The sequence below is a fragment of the Ictidomys tridecemlineatus genome, chromosome 3 (genome assembly GCF_052094955.1).
Source record: "Ictidomys tridecemlineatus isolate mIctTri1 chromosome 3, mIctTri1.hap1, whole genome shotgun sequence".
Taxonomy (NCBI): domain Eukaryota; kingdom Metazoa; phylum Chordata; class Mammalia; order Rodentia; family Sciuridae; genus Ictidomys; species Ictidomys tridecemlineatus.
The window spans coordinates 10813205-10835197 of NC_135479.1; the positions used below are offsets into that span (position 1 = coordinate 10813205).

The window sequence follows — 21993 nt, forward strand, 5'->3', positions numbered from 1 at the left end:
GCTGCGATGACTGATCAACATGAAAAGGAATAAGGAATTTTATTTTTATTTAAAATATCAAAATATCTGCCCATTCCTAGCTGTATTCACAGCTCTATTATCTGTATCTATCATGGAGTATTATTTCTATGATTTATTGAAGCATCCATTCTATACAGTTAATTAGAATTAGGTTACTTGGTGAGAAAAGCTTGACATATAGCAATAATTTATCCACTTATATAAAGTATGCAATAACTTTTTGTTTAAATTATAGGACTATGTTTTTACAGCTGTTTTCAACAGTACTATGGTTTATTCTCTACCTGTATTGATGAATATCATTAGTAACTACTATCTTTATCATTTAAATGTGACTGAAACCATCCAGATCTGGAGTACCCCATTCTTTCAAGTAAGCAACCACATATATAGATAAAATTTCTTAAGTGTATTGTTTATGTGTATAAAATATAAAAAACCAAGCAATTATAGTAGACAAAAATTTGTAGAAATTTATCCTGTACTATCTCCTAGTTTTAAAACTCAAGTAAGGGATGGTTTAAATCAAGATTTGAGAGTCCCAGTATTAGTTTGCTTGAGGATTAAGGAGATTATTTTGCTACTGATATACATGGATATGTGTGTGTGTGTGTGTGTGTGTGTGTGTGTGTGTGTGTGTATTTGTTTGTTTTGTGGGGGGGTAGGGGGAGTAGTACCAGGGATTGAACTCAGCCTCATCCCCAGCCCTATTTTGTATATTATTTAGAGACAGGGTCTCAGTGAGTTGCTTAGCACCTTGCTTTTTGCTGAGGCTGGCTTTGAACTCAAGATCCTTCTGTCTCAGCCTCCCAAGCAGCAGGGATTACAGGTGTGCATCACTGTGCCCTGCTGGTACTGATATTTTTATAAAGCATAATTATATTTTACATTAATCATAGAAAAAAGTTAAGGTTACCTAAAAATATTATTTATTTGGAATTTAGATATTAAGATATTGTGTCAAGAGATACACAGTTTCCATAGAGTTGGGGTGTACCACCCTCTTGGTGCATGGATATATTCATCAACTTGCAAGCTATTGGATGCTTTACTTTTGAATTTCTATGGCAGCTTCATTACTTAGGCCTTGTCAGTCAAATCACTGGCCACTAGTGATCAAGTCAACTTTCAACCTCTCTTGCCTGCCTAAATATAAGGAGTAGGGCTGAAAATTCCAACCTTGTAATCACATGGTCCATGCCCTGGCAATCAGCCTCAATCCTGAGGTTTATCAGGAACTCACCAAGGCTGCTTTATTAGAATAAAAGATTATCTTATCACACAGAAAATTCCAAAGGATTTAAGAGCTTTATGTCCGGGACTGGGATGAAAATTAAATATTAAAACAGAATATTCTCATAGTGCTCCTGTCTATAAGGGTTTTAGAAGCTTTGCCTCAGAAACTGGGGGAAGAGAACAAACATTTTACAATATCACAGTTAATGACAGAGTTTTTGGTAGCATTTATGGGGAGAATTTTAAGCACAAACCATTGTGATTATAGGATAGGGATCAGGTGGTGAAGCAATCAGAGAAGATTTGAAGAGCAACTGGTACAAGAAAACTTAAAGTGGGAATAGTATTCTAGACAGAGGTAATAGGAAGTTCAAAAACCCAGAAGTGTGAAAGCAAAAGTACACAAGAAATATATTGTGTGTCCTAAGGGACATCAGTTTAGGGACAAAGAATGATAAGGCATGAAACAAGGACTTAGCAGGTCCCAGGATAAGAAGGGCCTTGAGTATTGTCTTAAGAAATTTATACTCCATTCTGACATAGATTGTAGAAGCTACTAAAAGGTCTTTAAACAAAGAAGATTAATTATTTAAGAGAGTAATGCTTTAAAAAACTGCCCGAGCTATATTACGGAGTATGTTGTAGAAGGCCAAGACTAGTGAGAGCCCACCATTTAGTGGGCTTTGGAAGCAATTTGAGTAAGAGATTATGGTAGCTTGAATTAAGGTACTAATACTGGTTATGTGAGATGTGAATAGATCAGAAAGTGAAAATGTTAGGACTTAACCCAGGCATGTTTGTAATTTCATCTACTTATGAGGCTGAGGAGGAATGATCACCAAGTTCAAGGCCAGCCTGGGCTGCTTAGCAAAACTCAGTCTCAAAACAAACAAATAAATAAGGACAGGGCATGTAGCTTGGTGGTGGAGTGCTTGCCTAATATTTGTGAGCCCCTGGGTGCAATCCCCAGTGCTACCAAAAAGAAAAATAAGTCAGGAATTGATGGTTATTTAGCTATCGCAAATGAGGATGACAGCCATACTTTTTACTTGGAAATGGGTGCTGGTAGTGCCAGGGCTATTCATCAAGATTGATAGCAGATGAGGTAGGTACAAGGCAAGAACAAGTATCTGTGACTTTATCAACAAGGAAATCATTGATGGCCTTGGTTAAAGCAGTAAAAGGTTGGAATGTTATCCAAATTATAGAGGACTGAGATGTGAAGTAGGAAGATCAAGGGGAGACAGCTTTTGGGTTTACCTGTGAAGAGTTGAGAGAAGCAGAGCAGGGGTGTGGAGCAGCAAACAGTTGGTGGAGGATCAGGGAACTCTTTCCCTTTGTTTCTTTCTTCTTTCTCTTCTCCTCCATTTCTTTTGTGTTCATTTGTATCCTGATGAGAATAGGATTTGGGATAGAGAAAAATTAGATCTAAGATGACGAGAGTAGACAAAGGCAAAGCACCTCCTTCATTGTGACAAAAGGGAAGGAAAACAACACATTCACTTATGTAGATGATTATGGCTAGGTAATCAATACCCCAAACTTCTTTTAATTTGCTATAACCTTTTGATATCTTAAATTGGAAATCATATTGAAGATTAATTTGGTACTCTTCTTCTTTTTTTTTTTTTTGTACCAGGTATTGAACCCAGGGGTGCTTTACCATTGAGCCGCATCCCCAGCCCTTCTTATTTTTTATTTTGAGGCAAGAGCTCACTAAGTTGCTGAGGGTCTTGCTAAATTGCTGATGCTGCCCTTGAACTTAAGGTCTTCCTGCCTCAGCCTCCTCAGTTGCAGAGATTATAGGCATATGCCAGTGCCTACTCTTCTTGTTATATTTAGACATGTGGACAAATATCAAATTTTCATTTTTAGATGATCACTGACACTGCAGTGAAAAGGGATTCTATGGATAGTTTGGGGTTTAGAAGAAGAAAGGTAAAGACTTCAGATTCTAGATTCTAGTGCTAGATGTATGTTTATGTTAAAAACAAATGGCCTAACTTTCTTACACTGTTGCTTATTGTTGCATTTGTGAAGTGAGGAGAAGGAGAGTCTTTCATTTTACAGTTTTCAGTAATGTGGTACTTGGTACTAGTATTCATTGATTTGGAGAATACAGGAAGAAGAGTGATTTTTAAATGTTTTGTTGAGATGGAAAAACATTTCACTTTTAACCTACTAAATTGGTTGTTCTTGTGGCATTTTCCTGAGAAAGTTTAGTAAGCATTTTGAATATCTGAATCTAGAGAGATTTCTGAATCGAAAGTAAATATTTGTAAGTCACCAGCACATACATGATACAGAATTCACCAAACTTATAAATCTCACCTGTGGGTTTTTTTTTAATTGTGAAATATTTCAAACCTATAAAAAAAGAATAGCCATATATATCTGCACCCAAAATGTTTCAAATGTTAATTCCTTATCATGCTTGTTTTTAATTAAAACAACTTTGAATACACAGTTAAGATTCTATGTTATCTCTCCCCAGTCTCATTTCCTCCTCTCCTCCATAGAAGTAATCACAATTCAAAATTTTGAAATAATCATACATGTTTTTATGATATTACTGTGTGTATATATATATATATATATATATATATATATATATATATATATTCTAAAGATCTTGCACTTTTTTCATCAAACATGATCTCATAGCCGTTTTTGAAACCAGAGAGAAAGACATGGGATTTTTTAAAGGTTACTCTTCATAGATGTCTTACTTATGTTCTAAATTCTTCTTTAATCAGGTTTTGTGTGATTGAATCCAACTATAGAATCATTAATTTCCACTTCTTATAGAACTACTTAGTTCACATGTTTGTAGATTCTGTCCAGCCCTTCCACTGTCACATATATGAGTTTGAGGCAAATTCTGCAGTGTCACATGGCATGAATTTTAAAAATAGCTTTACTGCTATATGGTAAAATTCAGAAGACTTGGGTCAATAAGAGGTGATACACTGTTTCCACATCATCCAAGGGAGTAGGTGCCAGGGCCTCAGTATCTGAGAGACACACTGTGGGGCCTGCACTAGTGCAAGGTGCCTTCTCTACCTCATGAGAGTATGTTCTTAAACAACATGGTTAAGAAAGTGGCCTTGTTGGGGATGGAGGATGACATAGCACCTTTGGTCCTGTGTGATCTGCACTTTATTTACTGAACTGTCTGGGAAAGTTAGTTAACTCTACTTGGACATTGGGATCAGTAGAAGTTAAAATCTCCCTTGCTTTGGAGAAGTTCCTAGTTCTGTAGAAAGCTGAGTTTAGATAAGTTTTTCTTCAGACTTATTATTTTATTACATGGTGAAAGTTAATTTGTATGCTGGATTATTCTGTGCTGTAAGTAAAAAAAAATAGTGCACAATGATTTGTGCAGTGTCATATAGCTATTTAATGAATTAGTATCAGGGTTAGTACTAGTCTAACATCTGTTAATAAACCTACTACCCAGTCTCTCATAGAGACTAAGCCTGGGATAGATATCCAAATGTGTTCCCTCAGAGGTTTTGATATTCTGTGATACTCTTTTAGAATGTACTAAGGTGGTATAAAGTGATACTGAGTTCCATTTCTTATTCTGTGGATGTCTTTCAGGAAATTACTGACATAGTTTTTAAAATTGAGCTGTATTTCCAAGCTGCTTTGCTTGGAATCATTGTTACTGCGATGCCACCTTATTTTGCCATGGAAAATTCAGAGAATCATAAGGTATGACTCAGTTTTTAAAAAATTACAGGTATGGTATTCCAATAAGAATTGTCCAAAACTAACCTATTTGTATGGTTGCAAATCTTATATAAAATTATTTCAGAAGTAAAGAATAAATAAATTTATTATTATAATAATTGTGATAATAGTTGTTACTTAAGTACTTGCTTTGTGCTTTCAAAATTGCATCCTCTAATCTTTATAATGTTTTGAGCTAAGTTTTATTTTTCTACTTTACAAATCTGCAAATCGAAGATGGGAGTGTTCATGTAAGTTGCTCAGGTTGACTCAGCTCATTTACGTTGTGAGAGTGAAAACTGACTGTGATCTTCATGATCCTAACTGGAACACCACCCTTTCTCTCTTTACCTTTAGTAGAGTGTGTTGAATACACAGGCATTTCATTCTTGTTAAATGAAAAAAAATGGTGAAATTGATTGTCATAATTGGGGCCCGGGAAAAACTCCTAAGTATACACAAGTTCTTTGGAATTCTTCACTTTCTTCTCCACCTTTTTCTTTTGTCCACCAGGCAACTACCTATCTTTTGTAGTTTTTTTGGCTGTTTGAATTTCTCAACTACTCTGTGTTGAAATTGTATCTTAATTCTCTGATAAAAATTTTTATTCTCTCGATGGATGATCTTAATTTTGAAACAAGTTTATTATTTTACAGACTATGATGACTAATGAGTTTAGACTCATCTTTAAAAATTTAATAAAAATATAGTCTAATAAATTTTAATAAAAATTTTATTGAAAGTAAATTTGTTTAGTATAAATATAACATGATTCTTTAGGCAATTTAAAAAATAATATTCAAGTTTTTAAAAATATTTTTTAGTTGTAAATGGATCTTTGAATTAATTAATTAATTAATATGCAGTGCTGAGGATCAAACCCAGGGCCTTACACATGCCAGGCAAGTGCTCTACCACTGAGCCACAACCCCAGTCCCAATATTCAAGTTTTATATTATAATATGTATCTTTATTATTTTTTAAAAATTTTTTATTGATTTTTTAAAAATAAATGACAGTAGAATGCATTACAATTCTTATTACACATATACAATATAATTTTTCATATTTCTGGTTGTATATAAAGTATGTTGACATCAACTCGTGTCTTCATATATGTACTTTGGATAATGATGTGATAGATATCACATTCCACCATCCTTGCTAATCCTTTGCCTCCTCCCTTTCCCTCCCACCCCTCTGCCCTATCTAGAATTCCTCTATTCCTCCCATGCTCCCCCTCCCTAGAAAATATAGAAAAGTTAACAAAGATAAAATCTACAACCCTTCTAAAATTTACCAGAAAGTTGTATTTCTTAAAACATTTTATTTTTAGTGCATTGTAGTTATAATAACACCACTATTGTGTGGGGTTCATTTTGACGTATTCTTAAATGCATATAACATAGTTTTCTCCATTTTAAACCCAGTACCATCTCTTTTTCCTTCCATCTTTTCTCCTTTTCTCTCTGCCTTTGATTTCTTTCCTCATCCCTATTGGTCTTCCATCTCTTATTTATTTAATTGGTACATTTGGTTAGATATCAGATTGGAACGCATTGTAATATATTAATACATGTACATGGCATAATTTGGTCAGATTTATTCCCCAGTTCTTCCCTCTTGCCCCCCCCACCCTTGGTTCCCTACTTCTACTGTACTGTTCTTCCTTCTGTTTTATGAGATTCCCCTTTTATTATTTCTTTTTTTCTTTCTAGTTTTCACTTATGAAAGAGAACATTTGACCTTTGACTTTGAGTGGTTTTTTTGTTCTTAAATTTTGTTCTGGAGATTGAAGCTAGGACCTTGCACATCCTGGGCAAGTGCTCTACCACTGAACCATATCCCCATGCCTTTTTATTTTATTTTTGAGACAGAGTCTTACTAAATTGCCCAGGCTGGCCTGGAATTTAGGATCCTCCTGCCTCAGCCTCCTGAATAGCTGGAATTATAGGCATGAACCAATGTACCCAACTCAACTTAATATTAAACTTTTAATTTTTTAGTAATTATAGATTCATTTTCACTTGTAAGAAATGATACACTGAGATCCTGTATATTCTTTATTCATTTTATCTCAGTGGTAGCATCCTAAAACAACCATAGTAAAATTTTACAGGTATTGACATTGTTCAAGTCAAAATACAGAGATTACTTCTATTACTCTTTTCTAATCACATACCACTTCCCTGCATTCCCCCTGTGGCTTCTGTCAAATCATTTGTCTGTTCCCCATGTTTATAATTTTGATATTTCAAGAATGTATAAATGGAATCACAGTATGTTTTCTTTTTCAAATGGCTTATTTCACTCAGCATAACTCCCCATTGCTTTTTGAAGTTCACCAAATATGTGTGTATCAATAGTCAATGCCTTCATAATTGCTTAGTATTCCACATCTGAAATGATAACAGTTTTCACTCCTATCAATAAAGTTGCTGTGAACATTTACATGCAGGTTTTCGTATGAACATATTTTCATTTCTCTAGGATAAATGCCCAAAAGATTGTATTCTGATGTTTAATTTCACTAGAAATTACCAATTACTTTCAAAAGTGGATGTACCTTTTTATATTCCAACCAAAAATAATGAATAACTAAAGTTAGAATCGTACAAAAATGACTGTATTTGACTTTTATGTATTTATATTTTAATTTACTTCTATACTTTAATTTGCTTCTGATTTATTGAACATAGCATTTGTCCATTTTCCCCCTTTTCTTCTTCTTTGTTCTGAGGATTGAACCCATGGTATCAAAAATGCTAAGCAAGCATTCTACCACTGAGCTGTTATATCCCCTTTTCCTCTTTAACTGATTTTTATATTTCTTGGATCCTTTGTCTTACTTGTTGGCCTGTTCATATAATATATTAATTATTAAGAATAGATATTTTTATAGATGATAGAAATGAATAAGATTATTAGGTATTTGAATTTGTAAAAAATCTAAAAAAATTTAAGTAATGAGAGCATGAGAGGAAAACTATTCTCATGCATGAAAATGCTATTTACATGTATTATAATAGCACCTTACAGTTATGTACTACACCATCTTAATGTAAGAGTCTCAAATTTTCTGTGTACTAAGTTAAACATTTAATCTGAAGCTCTATTCAAATCCAGAGGGTATTTGGAAGTTTGTTAGTGTTTTTATTAAAGGTCAGTTTTAAAAAATGAGACTCCTTTTTCTGTTTACACAGATTTCCATTCATTTCCACAAATTTTCAGAAGTAAGTACTTTGGCTCCTCATTGTTTGCACAGCCATAACTCCCATGACATAACCTCTTTTGCTTTGTTTTATTCTGATTCTTAAAAATCTCATTGAAGTTATTACATTTCACAAATAGTGAGCCACATTAAGGGCTAAATGGACTCAGTATTTAATGTCAGGAGTACTTACCTGTAGGCCTGGAATATGGAGGTTTTCTCTTGATATAAATTTAGGAGTTCTATAATAATTTACTAGTGTTTGTTTGTAAAATGAAATTACAATAAAACTTTCTTTTTTTCTCCTTTTTAGATCAAAGCTTATACTCAACTTAAACTTTCAGGGCTTTTGCCATCTGCATATTGGATTGGACAAGCTATTGTTGATATTCCCTTATTTTTTGTTATTCTTTTTTTGATGCTAGGAAGTTTATTCGCATTTCATTATGAATTATATTTTTATGCTGTAAAGTTCCTTGCTGTGGTAAGTTAACATCAGTTGTTCTCATGCTACCTATAGATAAAATGTTATTTTAAAAAATTAATTATATACATGACCGCATTGAGTAATGTGGAAATTAGTTTGTTAAAAAAGAAAATGGAACCAGTGTTTAATTATTGTATATGATACATTTAATTAATTCAGTTTGTATTACTACAAGTGATTTTTAAAAACAATAACATCACCATTTTAAAATATTTTTTTAAGATCCAAGTGGCTTTTTACACAGACCACATACTTTGTGTAATCTGGAATATTTAAATGTATTCCTTCTGTAAAGTGTCTTTCTTGTTTTTTCTTATGCCAGACCATAATTTCACAAGGAGAAAGCTCTTTTTTTCCATAATTTAAAACATGGCTTAAAATACAAAGAAAAACTCTTAATTCCCATTCATGTTCACATGTAAATGACTTGATAATAGACCTTTTCATTAAATGGTTTTTATTAGAAAAAAGGGGAAACACTGAGGTGAAAAGTAAAGATTTTTTTTTTTTTTAAACCGGAGGCCATTGTGGCCTTATGTATAAGTCTGCCAAATAAAATAATGCTTTTCTTAAAACATGTTAATTTATTAAATGCAATATTAAATAGTAGCTAATAGTTGATTGAGTGAAATAAAGTTGTAAACAGCTATGTTTACTCGCTCTAATAAAATAAGACACAACATTTTACTTGGTATAAAAAACTACAAGTTGTGTTCTGTTTAAGTGATTGTTCAGGGTAGTGTTAGCAATAAATTAAAAGCATGTTTTTATTGATTTAGTAGAAATTATGGATAATAACTCTTCATTTAAATCACACACTTTCAGTTTGGGAATGATTTGTTGAATAAAATTTAAAGAATAATTATTAATATTTTACTATGATTGTGGTGTTTTACAGTGTATGTAGTACTGGCTATTCGTAGTTTTACATAAACATAAACATTTCTGATTTGCAGGTGTTTTGCCTCATTGGTTATGTTCCATCAGTTATTCTGTTTACCTATGTTGCTTCTTTCACTTATAAGAAAATTATAAATACCAAAGAATTTTGGTCATTTATCTATTCAGTGGTAAGTCACATTTTATATTTTTTTGTAACAGCTTATTTAAAAGTCATAAATTCTTTCATGATTATACTAAAAAAAATCATGTCAGAATTTAGATAGAGAACTGGATGCATCTTTTTGCCTGTATATTTATCTTCCATATAATCCATTCTATGAAAGGATGATATTAAAAGCACTTAACAACTAGTATGGCAAACATACCAGCTGCAAACAACTGGTATCAGCATATTGATGCTTTCTGGCTAAGTGTCACCCGTGACTCCATGATTTATTAGAGGTTTGAAAACATAGTTAATGTACTAAGGCACCCATCTATAAGTAAGTTATATGAAAGATTTAAATACCTTGTTACTTATTTTCTCATTTTTTTTTCCTTCAGACAGCATTAGCTTGTATTGCAATCACTGAAATAACTTTCTTTATGGGATACACAGTTACAGCTATTTTTCATTATACCTTTTGCATAGCTGTTCCAATCTATCCGCTTCTAGGTTGCCTGATATCTTTCATAAAGGTAAGTAAGTCTGTTAGCTATTTTAATATTTTAATTCTATAATTATATATTGCCTAATCTTTGGAATCTTAGCTTTTGTACTGAAAATAGCAGGATACATCAAATTAACTGCTACTATTTGATTAAGTTATTAATGCAGCAATTTGAAATGAAGTATGAAATCTTTAAGCATGTCTAAATATAAATTGTCAGAGGAGAAGGACTGTGCCCATTACATGTTCTTTGATGCTCAAAATAATGTACATAATTTGAAGTAAGATGTGGTTTCAATCAGTATTTGTTTTTAGGAGTTTTTCAAGGATTAAGTACCATATTATACTAGAAAGGGATGAGAGAAAATAAAGTGTTAATTTCTAAAAGCACATTAGTTTTATTAAGTCTAAATAATTGAAAGAATTTTCTATTTATTAGAAAAAATATTATGAATTATTGATTTAGAATTGCAGTTAATTCTATACGCTACTACCTTCTCCTCTTTTAAGTTTAATATGTTTAATTTATATCTACTCTCAGAAATATTTGGGGTCAAGGAAGAGTTTAAGTATAGAGCATAGCCTATGAATATGAAAAGCTAACTTATTTGTAGAGAATAAAGATTTGATGAACAAAATATGTTTTTTTAATTTTAATTCAAATATTACATGTACAGAATATACATTTAAAAATTTTTTTGTCTTAGGTTTCTTGGAAGAATTTACAAAAAAATGAAAATACTGACAATCCATGGGACAGGCTTTTAGTGGCTGTTATAATGGTAAGAAATAACAAAAATGTTTCTGTGTGTCAGCTTGTTGCCCTAACAATGGTGTGGTTGTCTGGTTTTTAACTGGGTTTTTTTGTTTTGTTTTTGTTGTGTACTGGAGATTTTAACCCAGGGGCACTTTACCACTGAGCTACATCCCCATCCCTTTTTGGTTTCTATTCTGATACAGGGTCTCACTAAGTTGCTAAGTTGCTGAGGCTGGCCCTAAACTTGGCGATCCTCCTGTCTTAACCTCCAGAGCTGCTGGTTTATGAGCATATTGGGTTATAGGCATATGCTACTATGCCCAGCATAAAACCTGAATTTTAGAAATCCATTTTCTCAGTATTATGTAATTTCCATCTCTGTAAATTAACTATGTTTAGTTTTTATCCTGTTGCATAAAAAACAAGGTGCACAGGAAGTCAAATGTGGGGTGTTCTGGAGATAAAACTCAGGGGTACTCGACCATTGAGCCACATCCCCAGCCCTATTTTTATATTTAGAGACAGAGTCTCACTGAATTGCTTAGTACCTTGCAACCCTCCTGCCTGAGATACTCAAGCCACTGGGATTATAGGCATGTGTCACTGAGCCTGGCTTTTTTTTTTTTTTTTTTGCTGGGGATGGTGGTGTTAAGGAACCTGATGCATGTGGTCTTGGTTCTGTTGGCAAAGGAAAAAAGAAAGAATGACTTCATCAGATTCAGTCCTGAGCTGTTCATGTTTTTCTTTTAGCCTTATCTGCAGTGTGTACTATGGATTTTCCTCTTACAGTACTATGAAAAAAAGCATGGAGGGAGATCAATAAGAAAGGATCCCTTTTTCAGGTCAGTTAATTTTTGTATTTAAGTTTTTAACATTTCTACTAAGTTTATGAAATTATGCAGCCATCAACATTTACATAATTTTGAAATAGTTCCAGTATTAGTACTCCCAAAACAATCTTTAGGCCCATTGAGGGATTAACAATTGCTTTCCTGTCCGTCCTCTCATGGCTCTAGCCCTAGGTAATCACTAAGCTACTTTCTGTCTCTGTGAGGTGTGCCTGTTGCAAACTTTTTGTATAACAGGAATTATATAATATTTAGTCTATTTTGGTCTGGCTTCTTTCACTCAGCATATTTTTCTTTTTTTTTAATTTTCTATACTTATTTTTGCAAAATTAACATTAATATATATAATTAGAATTGATGCATATGTCCTTCTCATTGTGCTTACTGCATGCCTAGTATTTTAAATATTTATATAGTACATTTTAAAACATTTTTAAGAAAAGAAATAATGAAATGAATTTTGAAAAACTTAAGCCAAAAAAGACCAATGATTCTTTTAAATACATTAAATGTATTAACTTTTATATTTATTTACTTTTCACCATAGTGGGCACTCTATTTTAATTTTGGAAAATTCTGACTCACCAGAAAGCACCTTTATTAAATTGTTAGGATTTAGATAATAAATTAGTATTGAGTATACAGTTTTACACTGAGCATAATGTTTGGAGGGTTACTTCTGAATTTTTTCTCTCATAGCCAGAAATCTTTCATCTTCAGGTATTGACCTCCCATTCACTCCTTAACTTCCTACAATCTGATTTTCTCCCTTACCTCTCCATTGATATATATATATTTTAATTTCCAGTAAGGCAACTAATGGTTTTATCATTGTCTTGTCTGGTCAGCCCAACTTATTTGTCTGAAGCCTTTAACATTGTTGACTCCCCCTGCCTCATATTTTTCTTTTTTCCATGTTGGTATCATCTTTTTGCCTCTTCTCTTCCTGTTCAGAATTTCCTTTGTAAGCACTTCCTTTGTCTACCTACAAGAGTGATGTTTCTGTGGGTTCTGACTTCAGCCCTTATCTACTCTTTCTGGGCAATTTCACTTTATACCTAAGTTCTAAGTTCTTTGAGGGAATGGTTCATGTTTTTTATCTTCTTGTGGAGAATACCTGACAGATACTAGTCATAAATAATAATGTTGAAAAGATAAATGAATTGATGTAGATAATATTATTTAAATGCCAGCCATCGATGAAAAATATGCTTTTATTTTAATTTATTTTTAAAAATATTTAAAATTTTTTAAAATATACTTGTTATTCCAGCTTTCAGAAATAATCTTAGATTTTATGTTAGTGTTCTTTAAAAATATCTTTTCTCAATGTACTGCCAAAATTTCTTAATATCTTAATTATTTGAAAATTTACTATATTTATATTCTTAGGACCCTTTCAACAAAGTTCAAAACTAGGAAGTTTCCAGAACCACCAATTAATGAGGATGAAGATGAAGATGTCAAAGCTGAGAGACTAAAAGTCAAAGAGCTGATGAGTTGCCAGTGTTGTGAGGAGGTAATTTAGACTTTATGCCTAAGTCATATTAAATGTGAAATGTAAGTTACCAATGCATAAAATTTAATCTGAAAAATATTTTTCTTTGAATATGTATCAGTCTGAAAAAAGTTTTTCATGGAAAAAGTATTTTTGTCAACTAACTTTTGAATAAGCCATGATTTCAGTCATGAGTGGAAGTTTACTTGTGTACTACTCATAATGAATACTTATTAGCAATTTATTCTTATAGGCATAAGGGATAGTGCAGCCTGTCATAAAACGAAATGACACATATCTGTTTTATAACTCACTTTTTGAATCCTGTTTTTGTTATTAGAAACCAGCCATTATGGTCAGCAATTTATATAAAGAATATGATGACAAGAAAGATTTTCTTCATTCAAGAAAAGTAAAGAAAGTGGCAGCTAAATACGTTTCTTTTTCTGTGAAAAAAGGTTGGTATTTAATTACTTTTCTATGAATATCTTTTCCAGAAGAGTAATTTCCATTTCATTTCATTTGAATATGATGATTATTTTTCTTTCAATTCCTGTAGGAGAGATCTTGGGATTGTTGGGTCCAAATGGTGCAGGAAAAAGTACAATTATTAATATTCTGGTTGGTGATATTGAACCAACTTCAGGCCAGGTATGTATCAGTGATGTGGAATTTGTCAAGTAGGATTTTTATATTTAATTAAGATAATTAATGACAAATTGGGATTTTGATGAAATTGGTGAACATTTTCATACATAGATGCAGATATGCATATATGGTATTTCTACTTTTGTGATTTTTACATGCATGAGTGATTTATCTACTTAATGGAAGATAGTTTTATTAATTTCAGGATATAGGGAGCTAGTCTTGGCTCTGCCATTGATTAGTCTTTGATTATTAGCAAGTTACTCACCACTTGGTAGAAACTTCATAATACTCTCCTGCTCCTATTTCCTGTATCTTCCCCACTTGCTGACTTCACACAAGCTCCAGTAAGTAATTCATTGCTTTCCTGGAAAAAACCAGGTACACTCTTTTAAAATATACCTTTATTTTATTTATTTTTATGTGATGCTGAGTATTGAACCCAATGCCTCATGAGTGCTAGGCAAGCACTTTACCACTGAGCCACAACCCTAGCCCCCAGGTATACTCTTTTCTTTGGGTTTTTACCGGAGCTGTTCCTGTGTTGGCTATACCTTATCTCCCACAAATTCGAACAGCTAAATTCACTTTAGCTCAAATATTACCTTCTGATGCAGCCCCCTGGTTATCCTAGTTAAAATTGTGCCTTACTTTCCTACCTGGCTATTCACTGTAACACCTTTCTGTCCTCGTCACTAACCTTCATCTTGGTTAGGTATGTATGTCCTTCCATCATCAAAAAGCAATAAAATTGGGTTTGATCTTCAACACCACATAAAAATAAATAAACAAAATTAAGATTAAAAAAAGCAATAAAATTCTAACCTTATATTATTCTGGTCATAGGAAGGGATTTGAAATAATCAACTTACTTCCCTCTCAATAGATACTGACCGAAAAATACTTCCTAATAATTGGTTTGTATTTCTGTAGGTATTTCTAGGAGATTATACTTCAGACACAACTGAAGATGATGACTCCATTAAGTATTTGGGTTACTGTCCTCAGATAAACCCACTGTGGCCAGATATTACATTACAAGAACATTTTGAAATTTATGGAGCTGTGAAAGGAATGAGTGCAAGTGACATGAAAGAAATAATAAATCGGTAAAATGTCCTTAGGTTTCTTTTGTTACTTGGGGAGATTTATATTTTACATTTTAAAAATTCCTTAACAAGCATTTCTGTGGATCATTGTTTTCACAGAAAATGATAAATACTTGTTCATCTTTTCTTTACAAAATTGTGTTAGCTATGAAAATAAAAGGCTCTTTTCCTAATAGAATGAATGTACCTCTGAATGTCATGAAACATTTTAATTTAAAGTGAATCATTTTATCAAGACATTAATTTGTTTAAAATGATATAAATTGAAGATTTTTGTTCTTACATAATTATACTAAGCTCCAACTGAGTTAACTGTTTTAGAGAAAGCAATGTCTGATCACAGACAATTTACATTTATTTATTCATATCTTGGTACACTCATTTGATGTTGTTCACTTTTCAGAATAACAAATGCCCTTGATTTAAAAGAACATCTTCAAAAAACTATAAAGAAACTACCTGCGGGAATCAAGCGAAAGGTACTTTGATGAAACAATAGATATATCTATTGATAGTTTAATGCTCATGGCTATCTTGATAAAATTCCTCACAGTAAAGCCTTAACAGTCTATCTCCTCTTTTTTTCCTTCCATCTAGTTATGTTTTGCTCTAAGTATGCTGGGGAATCCTCTGATTACTCTGCTAGATGAACCATCCACAGGTATGGATCCTAAAGCCAAACAGCATATGTGGTGAGTACAAACAACTCTTGAGACACACTGTACTGCCTGATGCTGGAAAAAAAAAAAAGCAGTTTATTTTACTGTAACTTTTAGTTATAATAGTAGTTATGTGTATATCTTGATTTAAAATCCTATGTAAATAATAAAATAGCTAAATATTTAGATTTCCAGAGACCACCTTATTCTTTTAAAATTTTATCTAATTTTTTTGTGAAGTATACTATATTATATATAAATACAGTATATATAGTATATGTATTTTATATATGTTATATATGACATATGTACTATATATATATTCCAGAATGGAAATAAGCTTACGAGTAATTATTAAAATAAACTATTCTACTATTTGAATAGTTTGTAGAAAGGTTTTTCCTAATCATGTAACATTAAGTTATCACTCCCATAATCGATTGTCTTAAACTTATGTTGTAACTCTGCCTGGTAATTTAAAGTACTAATTATTTGAATACGTCTCTGAACCTTGATTTCCATATTGATAAAATATAAGTTGGATTTTATGGTTACTTTTCTTAAAACATGAAAAAGCATCGATCTTTTTTTTTAATTTTTTTTAAAATTTATTTTATTTTTTAGTTGTAGATGGACACAATATCTTTATTTTATTTATTTATTTATTTTTAAAGAGAGAGAGAGAGAGAGAGTTTTTTAATATTTTTCTTTTTTTAGTTTTCGGCGGACACAACATCTTTGTTTGTATGTGGTGCTGAGGATCGAACCCGGGCCGCATGCTTGCCAGGCAAGGCGAGCGCATTACCGCTTGAGCCACATCCCCAGCCCCATCGATCTTTATAATTAATTGTTTTTTAAACTTTTATCCCACATGAACATTTGAAATCATGAAATTTCTCTTCATCTGATTAGCTTTCAAAATGAAGAGAAAATAAATTCAAATACATCATAGTTGGGCAGAAAATAATAGCGATAGCAATTGATATTCAATGTTTTAATTAACCAAAGTACCCAAATAGTTAAATTAAAATACCCATTATTTTCATTAAAAGATATTCCTCTTTGTATTTTATTTAACAGGCGAGCAATTCGAACTGCATTTAAAAACAAAAAGTGGGCTGCAATTCTGACCACTCATTACATGGAGGAGGCAGAAGCTGTCTGTGACCGAGTGGCTATTATGGTGTCTGGGCAGTTAAGGTACATATTTACACAGTGGGCCTTTTGGGAAAGGAGAGTTGGGTGGTGGGTTTTGAAAGTCATTCTTTCAAAAACATATAGTCAGATACATTAGTTTAAATGTTTAAAAAATGTTTCTTTGTTTGAATTTTGAATCAGTTTTCCATAGAATTAGTGGGAAATGTTATCTTCCTTCAGATATGACTAGCATTTGGAATTGGCTTAATTATTCAGTAGCTTCAAATGTTATTTTCAGGTTAGGATATTTGTTATTTTAACAAATTGTTAGGCATTATATTGTATTATAACACAGTATAAAATAAATGAGTTAATGCATAAATAAATAATTAAATAAGTAACTGTGGGTAGAGAAGAAAATTTTACTTTTGGAATGATTCCAAATAATATATGTAGATATTAACCCCTTGCAAAAGGGGAGCTTAATATTCCCCTATCTCATACCCAAGTTTAGGCTGGATTTAGCTAGTCTCTTCTAAAAAATAAAATGTGGAAAGGGAAAAATAGTAACTTTACAGTTGAGAAACCTGATATATACCTTAACTAAAGCAATATTGTGTAGATATCACATACCCCCTGATGTAATGTGATGTCATGTGAAGGGCACTTCAACAGTGTTGCTATTATGTCCCAAACCCCACATTCTAATCTAATCATGAGAAAATTATCAGGCAATTCAAACTGAAGGACATGCTACAAAAAACATCTAACTAGTACTTGTCAAAACCATCCAAATCATGAAAAAGAAGGTAAGAATAAGAAATTACCACTGACCATTGGAGATTAAGGAGACTTGACAGTTGAGTGCATTGTGGAACAGAATTCCATAAATAAAACAGACAGAAGTGGAAAACTGGTAAAATCCAAATGAAATCTGGAGTTCAGTTTTTATGTTAGTATAATAATATGATTTCTTGATTTTGACAAATGTACCATGGGAAATAACATGAAAATATCAGGGGAGCTGAAACCAGATAAAGGATAAGGGGATGCTGTATTTATCATCTTTGCCATTTTCTTTTTTTTTAATTTTAATTAATTTATTTTTTTAAGCATCAGAAATTTATTGGTTGCTCAAAACATTACATTGATCTTGACACATCATATATCATACATTTGTTTCAAATGGGGTATGAATTCTTATTATTCCCCTGTGTACAGATTGCAGAATCACGTTGATTATAAAGCCACATTTATACATACTGCCAAACAAGTGTCTGTTGTATTCTGCTGCCCTTCCTATCCCCTTCCTATTCCCCCTCCCCTCCCCTCTTCTTCCCTCCCCTCCCCTCCCTCTACCCCAACTACCATAGCTCATTTCTCTCACTCTCTCTTATTTTTATATTTATTTTTTTCCTCCCCTTTGCCTCACATCCTCTTATATGTATTTTTGTATAACAATGCGAGTGTCCTTCCCTTTTCCGTGTAATTCCCCCTCTCTCTCCCATTCCCTCCCACCTCTCGTCCCTGTTAGATAGTAACCTTCTTCTCATGCTCTTCCTCCCTGCTCTGTTTTGAGTCACCCCCCTCATATCAAAGAAGACATTCGGCATTTGTTTAGGGATTGGCTAACTTCACTTAGCATAATCTCTCTAATGCCATCTATTTCCCTGCAAATGCCATGATTTTGTTGTTTTTTATTGCTGAGTAATATTCCATTGTGTATATATGCCACTTTTTTAATCCATTCATCTGTTGAAGGGCATCTAGGTTGGTTCCACAATCTAGCTATTGTGAATTGTCCTGCTATGAACATTGATGACGCTGTATCCCTGTAGTATGCTCTTTTTAGGTCTTTTGGGAATAGTCCAAGAAGGGGAATAGCTGGGTCGAATGGTAGTTCCATTTCCAACTTTCCAAGGAATCTCCATACTGATTTCCAAATTGGTCGCACCAGTTTGCAGTCCCACCAGCAATGCACCAGTGTACCCTTTTCCCTACATCCTCACCAGCACTTGTTGTTTGACTTCATAATTGCTGTCTTTCTTACTGGGGTGAGATGGTACCTTAGGGTGGTTTTAATTTGCATTTCTCTGATTGCTAGCGATAGTGAGCATTTTTTCATGTATTTGCTGATTGATTGTATATCCTCCTCTGAGAAGTGTCTGTTCAAATCCTTGGCCCATTTGTTGATTGGGTTGTTTGTTTTCTTATTGTTCAATTTTTTGAGTTCTTTGTATACTCTGGAGATTAGGGCTCTATCTGAGGTGTGAGGGGTAAAAATTTGTTCCCAGGATGTAGGCTCCCTATTTACCTCTCTTGTTATTTTCTCTTGCTGAGAAAAAACTCTTTAGTTTGAGTAAGTCTCATTTGTTGATTCTTGATTTTAACTCTGAGCTACAGGTGTCCTATTAAGGAATTTGAGGCCCGCCCCCATGAGGTGGAGATTAGAGCTAACTTTTTCTTCAATTAGACGCAGAGTTGCTTGTTTGATTCCTAGCTCCTTAATCCATTTTGAGTTAACTTTTGTGCAGAGAAAGCATTCGACAAAGTACAGCATCCCTTTATGTTCAAAACACTAGAAAAATTAGGGATAACAGGAACTTATCTCAACATTGTAAAAGCTATCTATGCTAAGCCTCAGGCAAACATCATTCTAAACGGTGAAAAATTGAAGGCATTCCCTCTAAAATCTGGAACAAGACAGGGATGCCCTTTCTCACCACTTCTATTCAACATAGTTCTCAAAACACTGCCTGGAGCAATTAGACAGATGAAAGAAATTAAAGGCATAAAGATAGGAAAAGAGGAACTTAATTTAGCACTGTTTGCGTATTACATGATCCTATACCTAGCAGACCCAAAAGGTTCTACCCAGAAACTTTTAGAGCTAGTAAATGAATTCAGCAAAGTGGCAGGATATAAAATCAACATGCATAAATCAAAGGCATTCCTGTATATCAGTGACAAATCCACTGAAATGGAAATGAAGACAACCACCTTATTCACAATATCCTCAAAAAAAATGAAATACTTGGGAATCAACCTAACAAAAGAGGTGAAGGACCTATACAGTGAAAACTACAGAACCCTAAAGAGAGAAATAGAAGAAGACCTTAGAAGATGGAAAGATATACCTTGTTCATGGATAGGCAGAACCAACATCATTAAAATGGTGATATTACCAAAAGTACTCTACAGGTTTAATGCAATGCCAATCAAAATCCCAATGGTATTTCTCCAAGAAATAGAAAAGGCAATCATGAAATTCATCTGGAAAAATAGGAGACCCAGAAGAGCAAAAGCAATCCTAAGCAGGAAGAGTGAATCAGGTGGTATAGCAATACCAGATTTTAAACTATACTACAGAGCAATAGTAACAAAAACAGCATGGTACTGGTACCAAAATAGGCGGGTAGACCAATGGTACAGAATAGAGGACACAGAAACCAATCCACAAAATTACAACTACCTTATATTAGACAAAGGTCATAAAAGCATGCAATGGAGAAAGGATAGCATCTTCAGCAAATGGTGCTGGGAGAACTAGAAAGCCATTTGCATCTTTGCCATTTTCATTTCCTGTAAATGTAAAAGTACTCCAGCGTAATTTTATTCAAAAAAAATTATAAAGATTTAAGTGAGCAATCATTCTTTGAAATTGTCAAGCCATTTTTTCTCCCTGTTCTTTCTTTTAAAAATTACTTTAGATGTATTGGAACAGTACAACATTTAAAGAGTAAATTTGGAAAAGGCTACTTTTTGGAAATTAAATTAAAGGACTGGATAGAAAATCTAGAAATAGACCGCCTTCACAGAGAAATTCAGTATATTTTTCCAAATGCAAGCCGCCAGGAAAGGTAAAATATTTTTAACTTAGTTATATTTCTTTATAGTGCAATAATCATAAAAGGTTATATTAAGGATTAGCAAAAAAATCTTTAGTCATTGATTATATCTGTATCTCACATTAATACTTCTGTATTATCACCAATACTGGGCTAATAAAATCTGATGGAATTTTATGTCTGTTCAGTGTAATGTCTTTCAATATTTAATAGTACTTAAAATTTTTAAAGTTCTTACTTGGTAGTAATGATAATTATTTTACTATGGATGGAGTTCTTTTATCATTTCAAACAATTTTTATCCAAATAAATTTCAAATAAACTTATTAGAGTTTAATTCTGAATATAAAAAATGTTTAAACTTGAACATTAGAGCACAGTTGTAGTAATTTTTAAATTTTTCTTCATTTTATCTTTGTTTTCAGTTTTTCTTCTATTCTGGCTTATAAAATTCCCAAGGAAGATGTTCAGTCTCTTTCACAATCTTTTTCTAAGCTGGAAGAAGGTAAGTAGAATTCTAAAATTTTGTAAGGTAGTTCTCAAATTATGAAAGAATTTTATTTAAAAAGTTCAGAACTGGAGGCAACTTATTGTTGAAACTATGGCAAATAAGAACATAATCTTTTATTCATGTAATGCAAGATATAGATAAATATAAATTCTTTAGGGATTTTGTAGAACAACTATCACAATGTAAACCTTTTAGAATTGTCAGTGGACACCAAACAGCATAGTTTATTATATTACATCTTTATAAATGATCAGCTAGCTTATCTCTCAGTGGTTTTGTCCAGCATCCAGCAGCATTGTATTTCTTGAGTCCTTACTTCCTACTCTAGTGGTAGCAGCAAATGACAGGAGAATTCATGGTGCAAGAGGGTGGGCAATCTTCTAAGTTTTAAAGAAGGTTATTGAAAGAATCTGGATTCTTAGAAAACAAAACAAAAAAAAATTATATTTTTAAACTTTTTTTTTTCCTTTGGAGGTACTTGGTATTGAATTTGTGCATTTAAAAAATAAGTGAAAGTACAAAAATATGTGCTGGTGGCAGTTAAGAGAGGTTAAATGCCCTGGATTGGGCAAATGTTCAGACACAGGTTAGTTTATAGCATTACCTATGAATAAGGGTTATTATTAATATCTTTCAATACAAATAATGGGATTTTTGTGGTTATTATTATGTGAATGCTGAATAAAAGGTTTTCTTATACCCTATATAACATCTATGGATTAATGTTTTTTAGCC

General features: G+C 32.7%; 1 protein-coding gene across 4 annotated transcripts in view; it reads left to right on the forward strand.

Moving 5' to 3' along the window:
- The window catches only part of Abca5 (ATP binding cassette subfamily A member 5), a 77507-nt gene that overhangs the window by 53821 nt on the left and 1693 nt on the right, over positions 1–21993 (forward strand). For all 4 annotated transcript variants that reach the window (XM_078041790.1, XM_021728439.3, XM_013359933.4 and 1 more), the window contains 16 exons: positions 257–394; positions 4861–4974; positions 8517–8687; positions 9647–9760; positions 10137–10271; positions 10951–11025; positions 11751–11842; positions 13241–13367; positions 13687–13804; positions 13906–13997; positions 14928–15103; positions 15507–15582; positions 15701–15795; positions 16843–16962; positions 20610–20759; positions 21173–21252. In XM_078041790.1, coding sequence (XP_077897916.1) covers positions 257–394; positions 4861–4974; positions 8517–8687; positions 9647–9760; positions 10137–10271; positions 10951–11025; positions 11751–11842; positions 13241–13367; positions 13687–13804; positions 13906–13997; positions 14928–15103; positions 15507–15582; positions 15701–15795; positions 16843–16962; positions 20610–20759; positions 21173–21252 — 1873 coding nt within the window. The remainder of the gene's footprint in view (positions 1–256; positions 395–4860; positions 4975–8516; positions 8688–9646; positions 9761–10136; positions 10272–10950; positions 11026–11750; positions 11843–13240; positions 13368–13686; positions 13805–13905; positions 13998–14927; positions 15104–15506; positions 15583–15700; positions 15796–16842; positions 16963–20609; positions 20760–21172; positions 21253–21993) is intronic.